The sequence below is a fragment of the Convolutriloba macropyga genome, chromosome 14 (genome assembly GCF_964194025.1).
Source record: "Convolutriloba macropyga chromosome 14, txConMacr16.3, whole genome shotgun sequence".
In the NCBI taxonomy this organism is placed as follows: domain Eukaryota; kingdom Metazoa; phylum Xenacoelomorpha; order Acoela; family Convolutidae; genus Convolutriloba; species Convolutriloba macropyga.
Window position 1 is genome coordinate 19,551,969 of NC_134481.1, and position 17,661 is coordinate 19,569,629.

Sequence of the window (17,661 nt, forward strand, 5' to 3'; positions counted from 1 at the left end):
TTTCAAAATTTTGAAATCTGGACGCATTGAAGCCATATTAAAAATAATTACTTAATTATCTTAAATAAGATAAAACCACTAACCAGACTTATTTTGAGTGCAGTAGAAAAGATGGTGTCCTGTCTTTACCGAGACTGACTTAGAGTTCACGAAGATAAGTTTATGATCGGTTAATGTAAAAAAAAATTTCTCGGAAAACCATTTTTAAAGTCTTAACAGCCATTAGCTGTCCACTCAAATCTCTAGATAGGTTCTCATAATTCTCATCACAAAACGTATTGCGCATTTAGTCAAAGACTATGCCAGTAGTCTATGTCATAGGACTCGAAAACTTTAGTAAAACCTCAAAAAGAAAATTAATATTTCACTTAAAATAACGAAAACTCAAAGTCGAAGCCAAAAAAAAACAAGCGATTCCTTGAAAACAAAATATTTTGTTCGTTGGGATTCATTAGACTGTAAATCAGGTTTGTAATTAACGGAACCTTGATATGAAAATGGACTAGTCTCTAGGGGACTCAAGAAAACAAAAAAAAATGAAAAGTTTTCTAAAAAAGAGAGCTCTAAAATAGAAGTCGAATTTTTTGACAGTAAGCTTAGCTATGAGACCAGAACTAGTCTTCTTATCGTCTTTCGTTTATTAGGAACTAAAAATTGATTCAATTTGTGGCTGAAATGTAATTTTGAAATAATATTTTTTATAAAAAAGAACTTAATTTGAAGAAAAATTACACTAAAAGTGAACAAAATATCTCGTGTTCACACAAAACTTCAATCATCGATAACTCTTTGAAAAAAAAAACGAAATTCAAAAATATCTTTTTGTTTCTAATTCTACGCTGGACCAGCTTTTTAATGATACCACTCACATTTCTCCGAATATATCAAGCGGCCAAAATTGTCTGAACAAAAAAACCATTTGAGTATATAGTTCCTCCCCCCCCCCCCCCCACAAGTGGGGTCGGAGCAATTAGATTTTGATTAAATTCATAATCCAATTTCTTTTTCAACAAAACAAGTGTCTGCTAACTATTTTTGCATAATTAAATTTATCAGGTTGAGAAATGTATAACGAAGGTTAGAGGTCAAATTTAACTAAATTACTTTTCTCAAGGGTCGATAGGTGAGCATCGAGTTAAGGCTCCGTCAGTAAGGTGTCTTTCTAAGTAATAATCAAGTAAGTAATGGAGGAATGATCCTTTTTTGTGACTATTGACGTTTGGAACTCTTTCTCCTCCTGTCTTTGGTGCTAGGAAAATTGGCCGACAGGGCGTTTAGCCGACAAGGAAAAAATGAGAAATTTAGCCGACAGTTTTTTCATAATTGGTATTAAAAGTACCTTCGTTACACTAGTTCATGAAAATACTGCTGTATATTTGTCCGCGTACGAAATAAGTGTTTTAAATTGGCCAATCACAGCTTTAGATTAAGTTTTATTGCTCATTTTCATTAAATTGTCGGTTAAATTTCCCAATTTTTGGTTGTCGGCTAAACGCCCTGTCGGCCAATACGGCGGCCACCCCTGTCTTTACATGTTAGCAAGATATTCTAACTGTCTTAGAGGAAACAAATAAATTGACCAATTACAACTCCAAATGATTTTGCAATCCAAACAAGCTAGCTCAAATTTTGAGATTGTTTTTATTCAGAGACTAAATCAAATCTTATTGAGCATTTCTTTCTTTTCTTTCGATAGCGAGAATGGCATTTTCTTCACATCGTCCCATTAAACTCATAGTGAGCAATGAAAGTGATCTTCCTCTGAAATTTTTTTGAACGACTTCTGATGAATTGTGAAGGTAAAGTACAGCCAACACTATATTAAACAGAGAAATTTTGATAATATCACCATTGATTTGTGGTAGATTTCTTAAATTTTTAAGCAAATAGAACAAATTCGAGACATCAGTTCTAAAAGTCCCTCCTATTTATCTATTTCTGTGGAGAGCATATTCCTAATTTTTTAAATCTAAGTTACTATTTAATGTTCCTTGTTGCAGCTTAGTTCCAAGCTGCTGAGCTGGTCTCGGAAGAAAGTGCTCAAATAAAACAATTATTTGTTTCCCAATATTTGGTTTAACTCCAATTTCAACTCTGAAAAACAAAGACCAGACCAGTTGATGAAAGAAGCGTAACAACACAATCTGACTGTTTCCGAGTTCATATTAATACTTTTTTTATAGATTTTCGAAATTTTGTATTTATACATAAAATTTGTTGTTTTCTAATTTTTGTGTTTTGTTTATAAACAAAAGCAAGGAGGTTCGGTAATGTGCGTTCGCACATTAAATTCCGACCCTGCTCATCTACATTTTTCACTTAATTGTCTACCAAATGAGGAAGAGATAAAAAAAAATTAACATATCAACATATCGTTCAACAAACTACTAAAAGAATAAAACAATCCACTCTAAAGGGTCTAAGAGACCTGTGGCTACTATAATATGACTACCAGAAAAGACGGCAATAACAATCAAATAGTTACAAATATTAATTACGACCAAAACTCATAGTCCATTTTTTGAAAACCACTAATAACCAAATCAAAAGGGCATCGGATAAAATTTATACTAAGAAGATTAACCGGTTTTTTTGGAACAAAATATGGGATTTTTCCTCAATGCAATTTTGCAACAAGTCGACTAGAAATAAGCAAAAGCGGCAAAAGTTTATTAAAACATTGCTTTTTTTAAAAGTATTAAAATAGAACTGATTAGAAACATTACGCATCAAATGAAATCATTGAGAGAGTCTTTTATACCTCACTGAGGCCTTCCTTTATCCACGATATGTCATACGACTACAAAAAGAACGACAAACACAAGCAAAATTTGCACAAAAAATTATGCACGAAAACGATCTCACCCAATCAATTAAATATTAAGGTGATCACTAAAAACAAAAAATAATCTTCGTTTGCATTTTTTGCAGGTGACCACATTTGTAAGTCAAATCACGCCAATTAATGTGATACCTTGAAAAGAAAACAGAAACCTACAAAAAAGGGCAAAATTGCAAATATCACGAAATTTGGTTTTACGAAAACTGGTTGTTCACAGAAAAAAGACCATATAAGGAAAAAAAAACCGTTATGAAGAGCAAATTGTATTTCAAAAGATAAATGATGCGAATTGTATATAGAGATGCTTAGCTACATTTTAACAGAAATAAAATTGGCAGATATCAAAAATCTATCTCGATTTTTTTTAAAAAACAAATATTTTCAAAATTCATAGCCAACAAAAGCTTTCGACTAAAACAGTAGACGGTTTGTCTTGCAACTACTCGGAAAACTAATTGCGACTGTTATTGATGAGACTAAATCATAAGACTATAAAATAACAATGAATACAAGCTAAAATAATAGGTTTCAAAAACAACTTTACGACCACAGTTTTGAAGCCAATAAATTTATTGAGATATTAAACGCGAGAATGTAACATCTTCAATTGCGTCTCCTTTGATCATCATAACATCTTTTTGTAAAACGACTAACACAAAATGACAACAAAAAGAACCACAAAAACTGAAAAGTATCTAAACTCCACAAAACTATTCTGAAACAAGTTGTCTAAGCCCTGAACACATCATTTAGAAAGTTTAAACAACAGAAAAATTATTGTTTCATTCAACAAAACCTTAAAAAAGCTCTAAATAATGAGGCTAACTTACAAAAATAATACAACATTGTAAAAAAACGAAAAACCGCAAACCAGGAGAAAAAGGGACAAGTTGATGAATACTATTACTCTTTTTAATTAGAAATTTAATTCGAAAGTCAAAACAGCCATTAGTTATATACCGATATCAGTTATTTAAGTTCAACAGTTTGTCTATAGTTGGCCACTGAGACCTTTAATTACACAATATTTGGCATGTGACAACAAAAATTAACAACAAATAAAAGGCAAAAATAAAAAGCTCTACCAATTTCTAGAATAGAACGCTGTCGCAGCCCTTCAAACCATATGTTAAAAAAATTACGTTCAGTTTTAAATTTTGTAGATATTATGTTGTTAGTTTGTATTAAAACTCTTCCTCAAAGCCACAAAAACCCTTCGTTTCTCTGTAAGCAAACTGTATCTACATTTGGTCTCAAATTTACGTAAATTGGAGCTGTCGTTAACGGAGCCGTGAATAAAAAATTTTGTCAGTAGTTAACATTAAAAGAACAAAAGGAAAATATTTTGAAAAAAGGCAGCATCAAAATAAAAACCAAAAAGTCTCTGATTCTAAGAGTCCATGATATTATCGAACTTCTCCTTGATTTTGTCGCGCGCCCTGCAAACTGACCAAGTGTTCTATTTGCGAATTAGGCCAATTGTTGAGTGGAATTCTTCAAATATTGAAAAAAATATATGCATTTTGTATAATTATCGAGTTAAATCTGCAAAAATCGGCAAAGTTTTAATTCCAGAAGATTTTCATACGGCGCTTAATTACAACAAGTGCTCATTTTGAGATAAGGGAGTCTTTGTTAAGGTTTCTAGGCCACTCAGGTCAATAAGTCTGGTAAACTTTGACAAAGTGGACCAAAAAAGCATATTTTGTGTAATTTTTGATGAAAAAACTTGAAGTTTGAAAACTGTATCAAAAATTTTAGCCAAAACAAAAGTTCAATCACACAATTCAGCAACGCTCTTCTATCTCTATCGGTAACAACAACACTCTGCCGTTGAAAATTTTAACTTATTTTGAATTATATTAGCAAAATTGTGCTAAATTTTAGCAAAAATTACTGGAAATGTGAACAAAAACAGTCGAATGTTCACAAAACTTTAAACCTCGATAACTCCCTGTAAAACACGAAAATCGGAAAAAACTTTTTAATTCCGTATTCTACGCTAATGATACCACTCACAATTCTCTACGATGAATATATCGGTCGGCCAAAATTGACTGAACAAAAAAACCCAGTTGAATATATAGTTCCTCCCTCCTCACTAAAGTGGGGGTCGGACAATAAAATAAACAGAATACCTCGAAATTGAGTTTTAAGATATTTTAATTATTTATAGTACTAATTCTGCTCAAATTTATGCGTATGTTAGGCAGAGAAACGTGAAAAAATTTTAAGGTATAAGATATATGCCTATTGAACAATAGAACGCTGTAGGTGCCGAGACGGATGGGGATGTTGAAACTGCATCAAAATATCAGTTGATAATTTTGCTCTACACATTATTCTGTACTACAACAAGAAAACCGGCTGTTTCCCACATTTATCAAGATTATCTGCGTGTTTCCCATTAAGCCCCCTCCCGTAAAATAATCGTCCCAAATTATGTTATATTTACGTTATTGGCGGGGCTACAATAGAAAAATGGAAACGACCCAATCATAAAAATCGGCTGCTTGCAAAAATGGGCACTTCAGGGCTCAAATATCTTTTTGCAGAGGACTGGCTAAAAGATTGAGCTGAACTCCTGGACTTTGATCAGTCCAAATAGTTTGTTTGGCAATAATTATAGCTAACTTTCTTAATAATGCCTCTCCAAAGGTTGCATCAGAAAATAGGTTGTTCGGTATGGTCTAGACTGAATAGACCAAAGAATGGATAGGAGCCACACAAAAGAGACCAAGACCGACTATGAGCCAGACCGAACAGATCAACGGTTGGATATGAGCCAGACCGAACAGATCAACGGTTGGATATGAGCCAGACCCAACGGACCAACGATTGGGTGTGGGCCAGACCAAAGACCGGGTGTGGGCCAGATCGAACATACCCAATTTAGGTATGGGCCAGACGGAGCAGCGCGACCCAAAATTTGTCCAGACTATGAGCTTGGTCACACCGGACCCCTGTTCACGGCCCAAGTCCGTCTGGTCCATAAATGTCCTAGGTCTGAGTAAGAGCAATTCAGAGCCAAACGCGACCTGAACAAAATCTAGAGAAATTGGGTTTGATATTTTTCTTATAATCATTCTGATTCAGAACTCAGGTGATGCTATATAAACTCACAGTATCCGCCGCGAAAGCATATTTTTCAGCGGGAAAATTCTTAAGTTTTGACCTCGAGTTCGCCTTAATCGCTTAGGTTATTTTTCGGTCAATTATCGGTAATGAAAATACTTTTCTAGTAATTAATTACGAGAAAAAGACTTTTCTAGTAATTAATTTTGCACCAATCAATAGGTTGTTTTCCATGAAGTTTTAGATATTCATTCGCGGGTTTGAAGTAGTCGCGGCTGAAGAATCCTCTGTGAGCTGATACTGGAGAAGGATGCGGTGACGTCATCACTAGATGCTTCCTCTGTCCGTGCCAGCATGAAACAAAATATCCTCAGACGAACAAATTTACTGACCATGATAGTGACTATTAAAATCTAGGGGCGTAAAAATTCCTCCTGAAAGATAAATTTGTTAGGGGTAAACTGTAGGTGATGGGGCGTAATAAAGAATTTATCCATAAAAGCTCAGAATCCTGTAGCCGACGAATAGACTTAAGAAAGGCCATCCTCGACTGATATTCCATATTAAAATGATGGTTCAATTTTTTCACTTGTCCTCAATTACTGCTACAAATAAAGCTTCTGCTCGGAAACACGTTATATTCTCAACCTCGGAATAAACCCACGCCACGATTTTTTCTTGCTTAGGCTGCAAATCATTACGCTGCAAAATGCACATTTGGTCAAATAATGGACAAATGTGACAATACCTCGTCACATTTTTCCACGATTCATGTCACTATTTTCAGAGGCAGCAAATTGAAAAAATTTAAAGTAAAAAATGATTAATTTCAGGAATTTCATTGTTGAGCCTAATCGTGGAAGATATCAGCTGTAAAACAACCTAATAGCTGATTTTTATTTAATTTAAGAGATTGAGTTCCGAAAAAATCTGTTCTTCTTTTTATCAAGTCTTTAGTAATCAGCTATTTACAGCTTGGATAAGTTTGTATGTATGTATGAAAAGAATTTGGATGGACACAGGTTTGTATATGAAAAGAATTTGGCTGGATGGAGGTTTGTATGAAAAGAATTTGGATGGAACTATGAAAAGAATTAACCTAGACTTTAACTAGGGTCTGCGACCGTGTAATTTAATTCATTATTTACCCCCCCCCCACACCTGGAATTAATATTTAATAGGTCTTTTCATAAATTCCAGGTCTCGACCAGGGTAGATTAGCTGGCTATCGAAGCCAGCAATCGTTGCTTGTACTTTGAAAGACACTGTGACCAAAAACCTGCCTTCAGATCATTTAATAGCCTGTGCTGGCCAAATAACAGCTCATATCAAAAAAGAACAGGAGTATACTTTAATAGGGTCAATGAAAAGCCATTTTTCTGATCACATCAATATCAGAAAAGGAGCTCTGAACAGTCTAACTAATGATCCCTCTTTTCATCTTTTCATCTATTTTGTCTCTCAAGAAAAGATAAACATAATTGATTCTCAATGAGTTTGTTGCGAACCATCATTTAATTAATTACGGAGATCCTATATAGGCATGACTTTAGGTTTTTCTGAATTATCTGATGATGCAATGCGTAATTTTTATTATGAGGTTTTTTGTGTTTATGTCTGTGTGTTTGTAAAATAAAACCTTTTGTTTGCAGCGTGAATTTATTTTTGTTACTCTACTTCATCTTGAATAAAAAGCAGTTATTTCACTGCCTCTAACTGTTAGTAACATTGCCAACTTTTTGGAAATATCAGTGTTCCCTTTTAAATGCTTTACTCAAAACTGGGCGAAGGAAAAAAGAAAAAAAATTAACCAAAACCAGTTCAACGCATCCAAATCAGCTCATATCTGTAGGATCTTAAATGGATTTTTAAGGCAACCTAAAAACTACGGTATCTACTCCACTTTCGCAAGTGTAAGATTGCCTATCGCGTACTCAAACACGTTCCAGGGAGCAAGTACTTCCGCTGAGCCTCGCGCACTTCTGGTATTCTCCCGGGTTCCTGTGCTTCTCCTCTGCAAGGGGGCAACCTCACTTCTGTTGTTGGCTACTGGACCAGGAAGAAGAAAAGAGTTGCAGCTAGAATATTGAATTGAAGTCTTCTGGAGAGGGTAGCTGGAGAGAGGGCCAAGTCCGTTGTTGAAGCTCCAAAAAGGCCGAAACACTGATTTTGAATTTTTCAGAGTCCTCCTTTTATCCTACATTTCCATATGCCTTAAGTTTAGCCAATCAAAAGCATTGACGCCAGAATTCTGCTTCTTTTGTTTTGGTAATACGTACCTCATGGAGCATGAACTTGGAATTACCAACCCTCTCCTCAGCATCCTTTCTTATTTTGTTCATGCATACAGATTTAATCAGAATCACATACCCATATTTCAAGTAAATTACTTTTTAATAAATTGCACATATGTGTTTCTACTAAATGAGGGGTATGAAATTGGTACTTCATTAAAAAGGGTAATATAATTTGTTTTATGGTGTAATCAACCAACTGAGCCTCGCTTCCTTGCTGACTTTTGCTACTAAATTCAAACTACATTTCCTTTTCATTATTTGCTTATAAGTTTTGTTTGGTTTATCAACTTTGACGATTTGGTGGATCTTGGATCAACTACGAATGGAGACAATCAATGGAGCAAGAAATCAGCAAGATCATTGGGTCAGTAGTAAAATAAAAACAAAACTTAAACGACAACTGTAGACTGTATATAAATATACTTTGTTCATATATGTTGGTGAATTAATCTTATTCCCTTAGTCAAGCGAATAGCGCCTGACTCAGGCATATTTCTTATTATAGTATTTGAGGCTATGCAACAATTATTTTAGTCCTAAATCGCGTCTATTTTTCAATCCTACATACCCCTCATCTAGTCTTGCTATTCTCCTGAATAGCAGTAATCAAGCAAATATAAATTGAGCAACTGTAAAAATTTAAATCGTTGGGTAGAAGTCCAGCTTCCCTGCAGGAAGTTCAACTACAGGTTCTTCCTTCTCATTACTTTTGCTGAAAGTGACTCTTTCTTCTGCCGGTGACTCTTGTTTAAGTTTATTCGCAAGAAACCGCCGAAGTCTTCCCAACAGCTTCCAGTGACCACAAGCAACACCCAAACCACCTGCCAAGAGGATAGCGAGGAATATAAAACTGTTGAAGGGAACTATCCCGTGATGCATAAGCTTCTCGCTGTAGTCCTGACGTTGCATATTTTGATGCTGTATGAAGGGTTCTGCCAATTGAAGTAGTTTTTCGGCATCAATATTTTCTTCCGGTAGATGGTTAAGTGTCAATTCGACGGCTTTGAAGATCTCCAATTTCATATGATCGTTTTCGGGGGCTGGTGCCAATGTGAACTGTTTTTCCACGTGATCAAACATTTCCTGTAGGATTCCAGGTAGTTGAATGTTTGTTATCTTTCCTGTGTCAACACTGCACACCTCGGGTTCCGGATGAAGGATTAGACCACCACTAGGGAGTTCTAGATGACCATTGCAGGGTGGTTGCACCAAACAAACTCTACAGCCAGGTATTTGGCCTGCTAGGGTGTCCATTGTTACGTTAGGAAGATGATAATTGTTGTGTTCCGACTGCAGAAGAAGTATAGATTGCTTCAGGTATTGAGCTGACGGGTTGGCCGGCAGCGGGATTATTTTCTGTGGACACAATTTCATCGCGTCAGTCTTTTGGTCAAAAAAGAGGCTGCTAAGACACGAGCTCTTCGCTGATCTTGTTAGAGCAAACGGATTTTTGCAGAACCGAAGACGGTCAGTGCCATGGCATTTGACTAATTCAGACCTATCCAATTCCCCAAAGAATTCTTGACGTGGGGAGACGACAAAGTGCTCTTTCTGAAAATCGTAATCTGTTGCCGTCTTTCCGCTGTTCAGTGGTTGTGGAATCGCCACAGTCCGATAGACTTGGTATTTTGCGTAGGCGCATGAAATTTCGAGTTCAATATGGAGTCCTTCGGATGTTATTTCGGCGCTTTTTACAAGTTCGAATTCGTAATATGCAGACATCATGCTCTTGCTGATTGCGGGGAACCATCCCCTTTGTTCCATCTTTGACACAATGTCCCTAATTTGCGGTGGCGGTAACAAGCTGGCCGGTAATAGTCCTTTGGTTAGAGAATCTAGGGCATCGCTTAGCACATGTCCCAGGTTAGTCACAATGGCACGTGCAAAGAGAACTTGCCCCTGTAGTTCGGATATAATTCTTAGTAGATTCTCGATCTGCAAGTTGACTTTCAGCCCATCTCGATACGCTTGGGTTATCTTGCATCCCCAACCACTCATGCGTTCCCACTCTTTCCGCATCTCATTGATTTGGGTGACAAGCAACTCTAAATTTCTGTCGGTATTGTTCCTGATGGTCTCGACACGAGTGCGCGTAGCGAGCTCCTCAGCACTCAGAATTTTGACTGCGCTTCCCGTTTGAACCTTTAGCCAATCCACGTTCCACTTGTTTCTCTGGTTTTCTTCATGCAGTTTCTCTATGTGCTTTGCTTCTTTTGATTTGCATAAACCGAATATAGAGAAGAGTTTACAGCCTACTGCCTCCAGCTTCGGACCCAGGATGAGTGTAGCTCCTGCCGCCAATAGCACGTTGACTTGTCTCTTTTGCCTCGTTTCGTCATGTACTACATTGGAATGGTTGCTAAACAATGACTTCCGGTCCTTTAATAGCTGATAATCCTGTTGGAGTCGTTGATGTTCAACCGTGGAAGAGCAAATGCGTCCTTTGTAGTTTCCGTCCCATTGTTGGGTCACATCCTGCGCGAGGTTGTGTCTTGCGAGTTGTAGTTGGGTAACGTCGATGCGTGGGAGTTCTGGAAATGGTACAAACAATCTGATCGTCTTGAAAGAAGAAGTCACAAACACCGTGGTATCTGGGATGAACACCACTCCTGCTTCTAGCCAATCGTCTTGAAGGAAGTCACCAGGTTTGAAGAGAATCAGCCAGTATATGAGAAGATTTCGCAGCATTTTAGCACTCACAAAACAGGATAAGCAGGATAAGAGGTAAAGCCAAGACAAAGTAACCCAGAAAAATGATTTTGAAATGCAAAGGCCCGCTATTTATACTATTCAAGTTGAAAACTAACCAATAGGATTGGTACTGTTTGTAATTAGTTGGTTACTTTGACCTAGCACATTGTATAATACTACTTCATGCCTTCAAAATACTACTTCATTTTTTTTAAAATGTAGATTGATTACACTATATAAAATTAGTATCATATTCGCATTCGTTATTTCTGCATTGATATTGTAATCATAATAATTTATCATGCAACATATAGAAATTTTACGGTCCCATTCTGTCGACTGGTCGTCGTGTTCTTCTCGGATATCTGCGCTGTTCATCATCGTCAATATAGTTCGGTTCGTCTGCAACAATCACCGGTTGCTCTCCAGTTTCATCAATTGTTACCTCCTGTTCGGGCTCGACTTCGTTAGTTGCTGGCTCTTCATCGTCATTGTTTTCTGGAATCGGAGCCAAAATTTGGGGCGATTCAGCGAAAATATCTTGTATGTCCCCACCAATGATATCGTCGTCCCACATGTCGTATACAGGCTCCCTAACTCTCCTGTGGATCCTCCGATTACGCTGCAGCAATGCATCATCTTCATCGTCGCTACTTGGCAAATGGTCCGCATCGTAACGTTCAGTTTTTAGTCTTTCTGCAATTCGCGTGGATCGACGAAGATGCTGATCCTCATTTTCTGATCGTGCTTTGAAGGGCTTCAGTCTGTTATAGTGCACAATTTGATTTTTCTTTTTGTTCTTCTCGGAACAAATATCGTAATTGACTTCATTAATTTTTCGTATAACGGTATATGGGCCAGTCCATGGTAGGTAGAACTTTGACTTTGCCAGTTGAGGGGAAAAGAACCACACCTTGTCGTCTTTCTGATACGGTTTTCCGTACGTTCTCTTGAAAAACTTATCCTTCTGTCTTTATTGTACTGCGCCTAGGGTCTCACGAGCACACATGTGGGCTTCCCTAAACTTCTCGTCCAAAAGTTGAGGGTACTCGTGTACTGTAAGTTCTGTGTCTGGTGGCTTGGAGAACATTAAGTCAATAGGGTAGGCGGCTTCGTCTCCAAACACTAGCGAGAAAGGGGTTTCTCCTGTCGACTTGTGGACAGTTGTGTTGTACACGAACTCTACGTATGGGAGGATTGACTCCCATTCCTTTGATTTTTCTGAGCAGTATTTGCTGATCACATCTGCTAGAACTCTATTGTGGCGCTCTACTTAACCATTTCCTTGTGGGTGGTATGGAGATGTCCGGGATCTTTCTATGTTTAGGAGGGTGCACACTTCAGTCATGAGTTCACTGCAGAAATTGATTCCTTGATCTGTATGCAACGAATCGGGGGCTCCAAACCGCAAAACCCACTTTTCAACGAATGCCTTTGCCACATCCGCCGCTGTTATTGTTGAGAGAGGGACAGTGACTACGTATTTCGTATGACCAAGATGTATTTGTTTCCCGTGTCTCGGTTACGCGTTACTGGTCCCAGGATGTCGGCAGCCACTTTCGCGAACCGTACACCCAATGTGATTGGTTGCAACTCGGCTTTCAAATTTCTGCCAGCTGTCGATCGCGCTGCACATGGTTTGCAACTTTTGATCCAATTATCAATGTCTCTTCTCATCATGGGCCACCAGAACCGTTGTCGAGTTCTATCGAGTGTCTTGTGTAAGGCAAAGTGCCCTCCTGTTACCTTGGAGTCGTGCAGTTGTTCTAGTACGCTGCGCTTTGCAACTTGTGGTACAACGATAAGTTCTTGATAGCCGTCTTTGCCAGGGGTCTACCACTTTCGTATAAGTATACCATCCTTCATCATGAATTGCTCCCAATTATTCCACAACCCGACGACTTCAGGTCCCAGCTTCTGAGCTTGTTCCCTCGTCATTGGGTTTACTCCAAAGTGCTGCAGTTGTACTGTCTGTCATTCAGTGGTACCGTAGCTTTTTGCAGAATCGTGGCAATAGCTAAGTCTTCCCTCTGTTTTGCCCTGACTTCATCACTGCTAGCTTTGAGTTCCACTGAGGTCACGTTTTCTTCCGAATGCTGCGTTATCGCCAAAAGAAAAACCTCTGGATTTCGCACTTTAGCTATTGCCGTCTCCAAGTTCATGGGTTCCGGACAAGATTCAGTTAATGCCTCTTCCTCGCCCTCCTGCCACTCAGGTTCCCTTGTTGTTTGCCGAGAAAGAGCGTCTGCATTGCCATGTTTCTCACCAGGCCGGTGAATTACTTGGAAGTCAAACTCTTGCATCACCTCGATCATTCTGTATGTCATTCCGTCCGCATTCTGACGAAAGAGCCATTGTAAACTAGCGTGGTCTGTCCGAAGTAAAAAGGGGATACCCAGCAAATAGGAGCGGAACCACTCTACTGCTTGAACAACCGCCAACGCTTCTCTTTTCGTTGTACTGTAGTTTACTTCTGTTCGAGTCAGCAAGCGACTAGCGAAAGGAAGTGGATTCTCCGTATTGCTGTCTCGATTCGACAGAACAGCTGCAATGCTGTTGCTGCTAGCGTCAGTGTCCAAAAAAAAGGTCGGTCGTAATTTGGATGGCTCAAAATTGGTGCTCCGATGAGTCTATTTTTCAGATCTTCAAAGGAACGCTGACAATTCTCGTTCCAACAGAATCGCTGGTGCTTTTTATTAAGCTCATGTAGGGGCTTCGCTATACCCGCAAAGTCTTTAACAAATCGTCTCTAGTAGCTACAAAAGCCAACAAATGACCGTACTTCCGTTGTATTAGTAGGTTCAGGCCACTTCGATAGGGCGTTCAGTTTCCCCTCATCTGGCCATATTCCATCCGCTCCAATGTGATATCCAAGGTAGGACACTGCTATTTGAATCAGCTTGCATTTCGAGGGCTTCAGTTTCAATCCGGCTGATGCTAGTCTCTCCATAACAATTTTAAGGTGTCTGAGGTGCTCTTCCAGGTTCTGGCTGTAGATGAGGACATCATCAAGAAAGATGGTCACAAAATCATATAACTCTTCTTTAAACAATTGATTCATGAGGCGCTGGAAAGTTGCAGGCGCATTGCACAGTCCGAAGGGTAACCGCTTGTACTCATAGTGGCCCCCATCTGGCGTTGAGAAGGCTGTTTTCGGTCTAGCACTCTCAGTGAGTGGTACTTGCCAGTAGCCCACTGCTAGGTCCAAGGTGCTGTAAAATTGGGCCCCTTCCAAGCAATCCAAGATCTGATCAATTAATGGCAAAGGAAATGCAACCTTTTTGGTGATCGCGTTGAGTTTGCGGAAATCTACACAGAAACGTGAAGTGCCATCCTTCTTTCCCACTAAGACCACTGGAGCACTCCAATCGCTTTTTGACGGTTGGATGATGTCCAAATCGAGCATCTGTTGCACTTGTTTCTTAATCTCTGCCAGCTTAGCCGGGGCGGTCTTTTAAGCCGGTAGCTTGCTTGGCGCGTTGTCGCTGGTGTCAATGTTGTGCTCAACTAGGTTGGTCAGGCCCAATTCATTGTCATCCTTTGCAAAATTGGCTCTAAAATTGTAGAAATCTGCTTCACTAAATCTTTCTGTTCGTTGTTGGCACCCTTTGTGTTCTCAAGGAGTGCCTCCGTGATTTCGTCTACGTCAGCGTTGAATTGAGCATCTTCGCTGATTGTGGAGAGCACTGCAGGGGCTCCCTTTATTGAATCTTCCTTCAAAATTTCTTCAGGTGATTGGTCAGGGATGATCCAAAATCTAACCTCAGAAATGCCAAATATTCTGATGATGAAATCGTGTACAATCTCCATGTTCAATCCAAGGAGCTTCAGGTCCTTCTCATCAATTCTGAGCTCCATTGTGTGGTATCGTTCGGCTTTGGTTCGAAGGTTCAAAAACAAGCGCCAAAGATCTGTGTACAGTAGCTTTTCTCCCTGTTGAAACCAGGGGTTAATGTAATAACATGTATTGGACCCCTTGTCCCAATGAAAAACTGCCCCTGATCGTTTTCCGAATAATTTGAAACGGAGTCCAAGTGCGTTGTCATTTTCTACTAAATTGTTCTCTGTTTCGGGCGAATTGGGCATCAGTTTCACCATTGACATTCTGCGGCGTTGTTCAGAAACATAATCACGGTTTTCGTACGCAAACCGATTGGGGGTAGGACTCTCGAATTCGTAAAGTTGCTCGAAGAGCAAGTTAGTGTCTTCTAGCTCCTCTCGGTTCTTCGGCCATGCGGTTTTCCTAACTTTGGCGATTAGGGCACCCGCTTCGATCTTCACTCTTGTTTCTGCATGGTTTTCTAAGACTATTTTGCCATGGCCGTCGCCATCACACGAGTAAATTTCAGGAATAGCCAGTACTGACTTCTTGGGCCAACTCATTTCCGAGACCAGAAAGTTTCCTTGAGACATGTTTACCCCGCTCTCCGAGATCTCAATCTCCGAAGATAGTCTCCCGTAGGGTGCTATTTCTATCGCGTTTAGGCATCTGGCGGTCAGGAATCCCCCTTCGAAGCCACTCATCTCACTTGGCCCGTGGTCGATAGTGTTGGCAATCACTTCGGTCTTGAATACATAATCGAATGCCACAGCACTCGATTCAGTAGTACCGGTGAATAATCGACCCGTGTGGAAGTCGATCGAACATTGATTGGGCTTAAGGAAAACTGTGCCAAGAATGATGTCCACTGACAGCATCGGGGCTACCAGAAAGGCTGCATCGCACACAAACTTGCCGCCCATGCAAACTGGCAAAGTCTTTTTACCCAGGAGTCGGATCTGCTTTCCCTCCGCATGTTACACTGTCCCGTCATACTTCTGTAGTTGTACGGGGTACTGTTCTGCTATCTCCTTGGACATGAGGTTTATCCCACTGCCGGTGTCCACTACAGCTCTTCTTTCGGCTCCACCAATATCGGCTTTCACTAGTATCGATGGGCCGCTACTTTCTCCTACTGACGTTGCTTTCGAGGATCCGGGACGTTTTAGGACAAAAACGGGTGACACATTGCTGGCCGGAGCAGTCCTGCGTGGATTATGTTCTCGCCCCGGTCGATCATCGTTTAAATGCTCCTTCTTATTTGGGCAGTTTCGAGAATAGTGCCCTTTCTTATGGCACGCATGGCACTCAATGTCTTGTTTTGCCCTTTCGCTCCTTTCTGGTCGCTGAGGTTTCATTGCCTGGAAACCATTCTTCATGACCTGCATCATTTCGTCCTGCATCTTAAGGGACTGCACAAGCGATGATTGAATCGAATCTAGAGCAGTACTGTTTCCCAAGTCTGTGCCCTCAACGTCCACATATCGTACACCAACACCACGGCGGCGGTACCTCTGAGCTTCAACCTTGATCACTGCTTCAAGATTTAGTGCTCTCTGGTATGCTGCATTCAGCGTTGCGGGTTCTTCCCGCAGTAGGTGCCCCCTCACGTCTGGGTCCACCAATCCTTCTATGAAGGTCTCTTTCGCAGCCAAGTCCCTTGCATCTGCCGCTAGAGCTGCATTGGCCGATTCACTAACTTTCCTCACTCTTCGGTAGTCCACAATCTTCTCAGATTACCCTTGTTGCAGACTCTTGAATTCCGCCCTGGCCGTCCTAAGGTTTGGGAAGTCTCCGATCCTGTTCCTCAACTCACTGAGTTGAATCTGGAGTGTTGGTGCTGGGTGTCCTGCTTCCTGTTGCAGGAACTGCGCCGGGAGTATGTAGTACTCGTCAATTGCATGACCAGTCGAGCATGTTGGCAGAATTCCTCTTGACTGAGCGTCATTCCACCCGTTCGCTTGACAGACAGCATGGAAGTGTCTCGCCCAACGGTCGAAAGAGTTGAAGAACTTCGACGGGAACTTGCTGGGTACTTGGGCTTGGGGGCCTCCTGCCGCTTGAGCCACTGCAGCACCGCCACCTCCTCCCGCTCCAGCTCCTGGTTGTACCATCTGACGCTGGAAATTGTCTCCTTCTTCCTCACAGTAGCCTCTCTGGGACCACCACTGCAAGATTGCCTATCGCGTGCTCAAACACGTTCTCGGAGCAGGTACTTCCGCTGAGCCTCGCGCTCTTCTGATATTCTCCCGGGTTCCTGTACTTCTCCTCTGCAAGGGGGCAATTTCACTTCTGTTGTTGGCTACTGGACCAGGAAGAAGAAAAGAGTTGCAGCTAGAATATTGAATTGAAGTCTTCTGGAGAGGGTAGCTGGAGAGAGAGCCAAGTCCGTTGTTGAAGCTCCAAAAAGTCCGAAACACTGATTTTGAATTTTTCAGAGTCCTCCTTTTATCCTACTTTTCCATATGCCTTAAGTTTAACCAATCAAAAGCATTGACGTCAGAACTCTGCTTCTTTTGTTTTGGTAATACGTACCGCATGGAGCATGAACTTGGAATTACCAACCCTCTCCTCAGCGTCCTTTCTTATTTTGTTCATGCATACAGATTTAATCAGAATCACATACCCATATTTCAAGTAAATTACTTTTTAATAAATTGCACATATGTGTTTCTACTAAATGAGGGGTATGAAATTGGTACTTCATTAAAAAGGGTAATATAATTTGTTTTACGGTGTAATCAACCACCTGAGCCTCGCTTCCTTGCTGACTTTTGCTACTAAATTCAAACTACATTTCCTATTCATTATTTGCTTATAAATTTTGTTTGGTTTATCAACTTTGACGATTTGGTGGATCTTGGATCAACTACGAATGGAGACAATCAATGGAGCAAGAAATCAGCAAGATCATTGGGTCAGTAGTAAAATAAAAA

The 17,661-nt window shown here is 40.1% G+C and overlaps 1 protein-coding gene across 1 annotated transcript in view; it reads right to left on the bottom strand.

The window, feature by feature from the left end:
- Positions 1 to 6,103: 6,103 nt before the first annotated feature.
- The window catches only part of LOC142353199 (uracil-DNA glycosylase-like), a 25,202-nt gene continuing 13,644 nt past the window's right edge, over positions 6,104 to 17,661 (bottom strand). Inside the window, exon 4 of the mRNA XM_075405419.1 lies at positions 6,104 to 6,257. Within this exon, the coding sequence (XP_075261534.1) occupies positions 6,111 to 6,257 (147 nt within the window). The 3' untranslated portion in view covers positions 6,104 to 6,110. The remainder of the gene's footprint in view (positions 6,258 to 17,661) is intronic.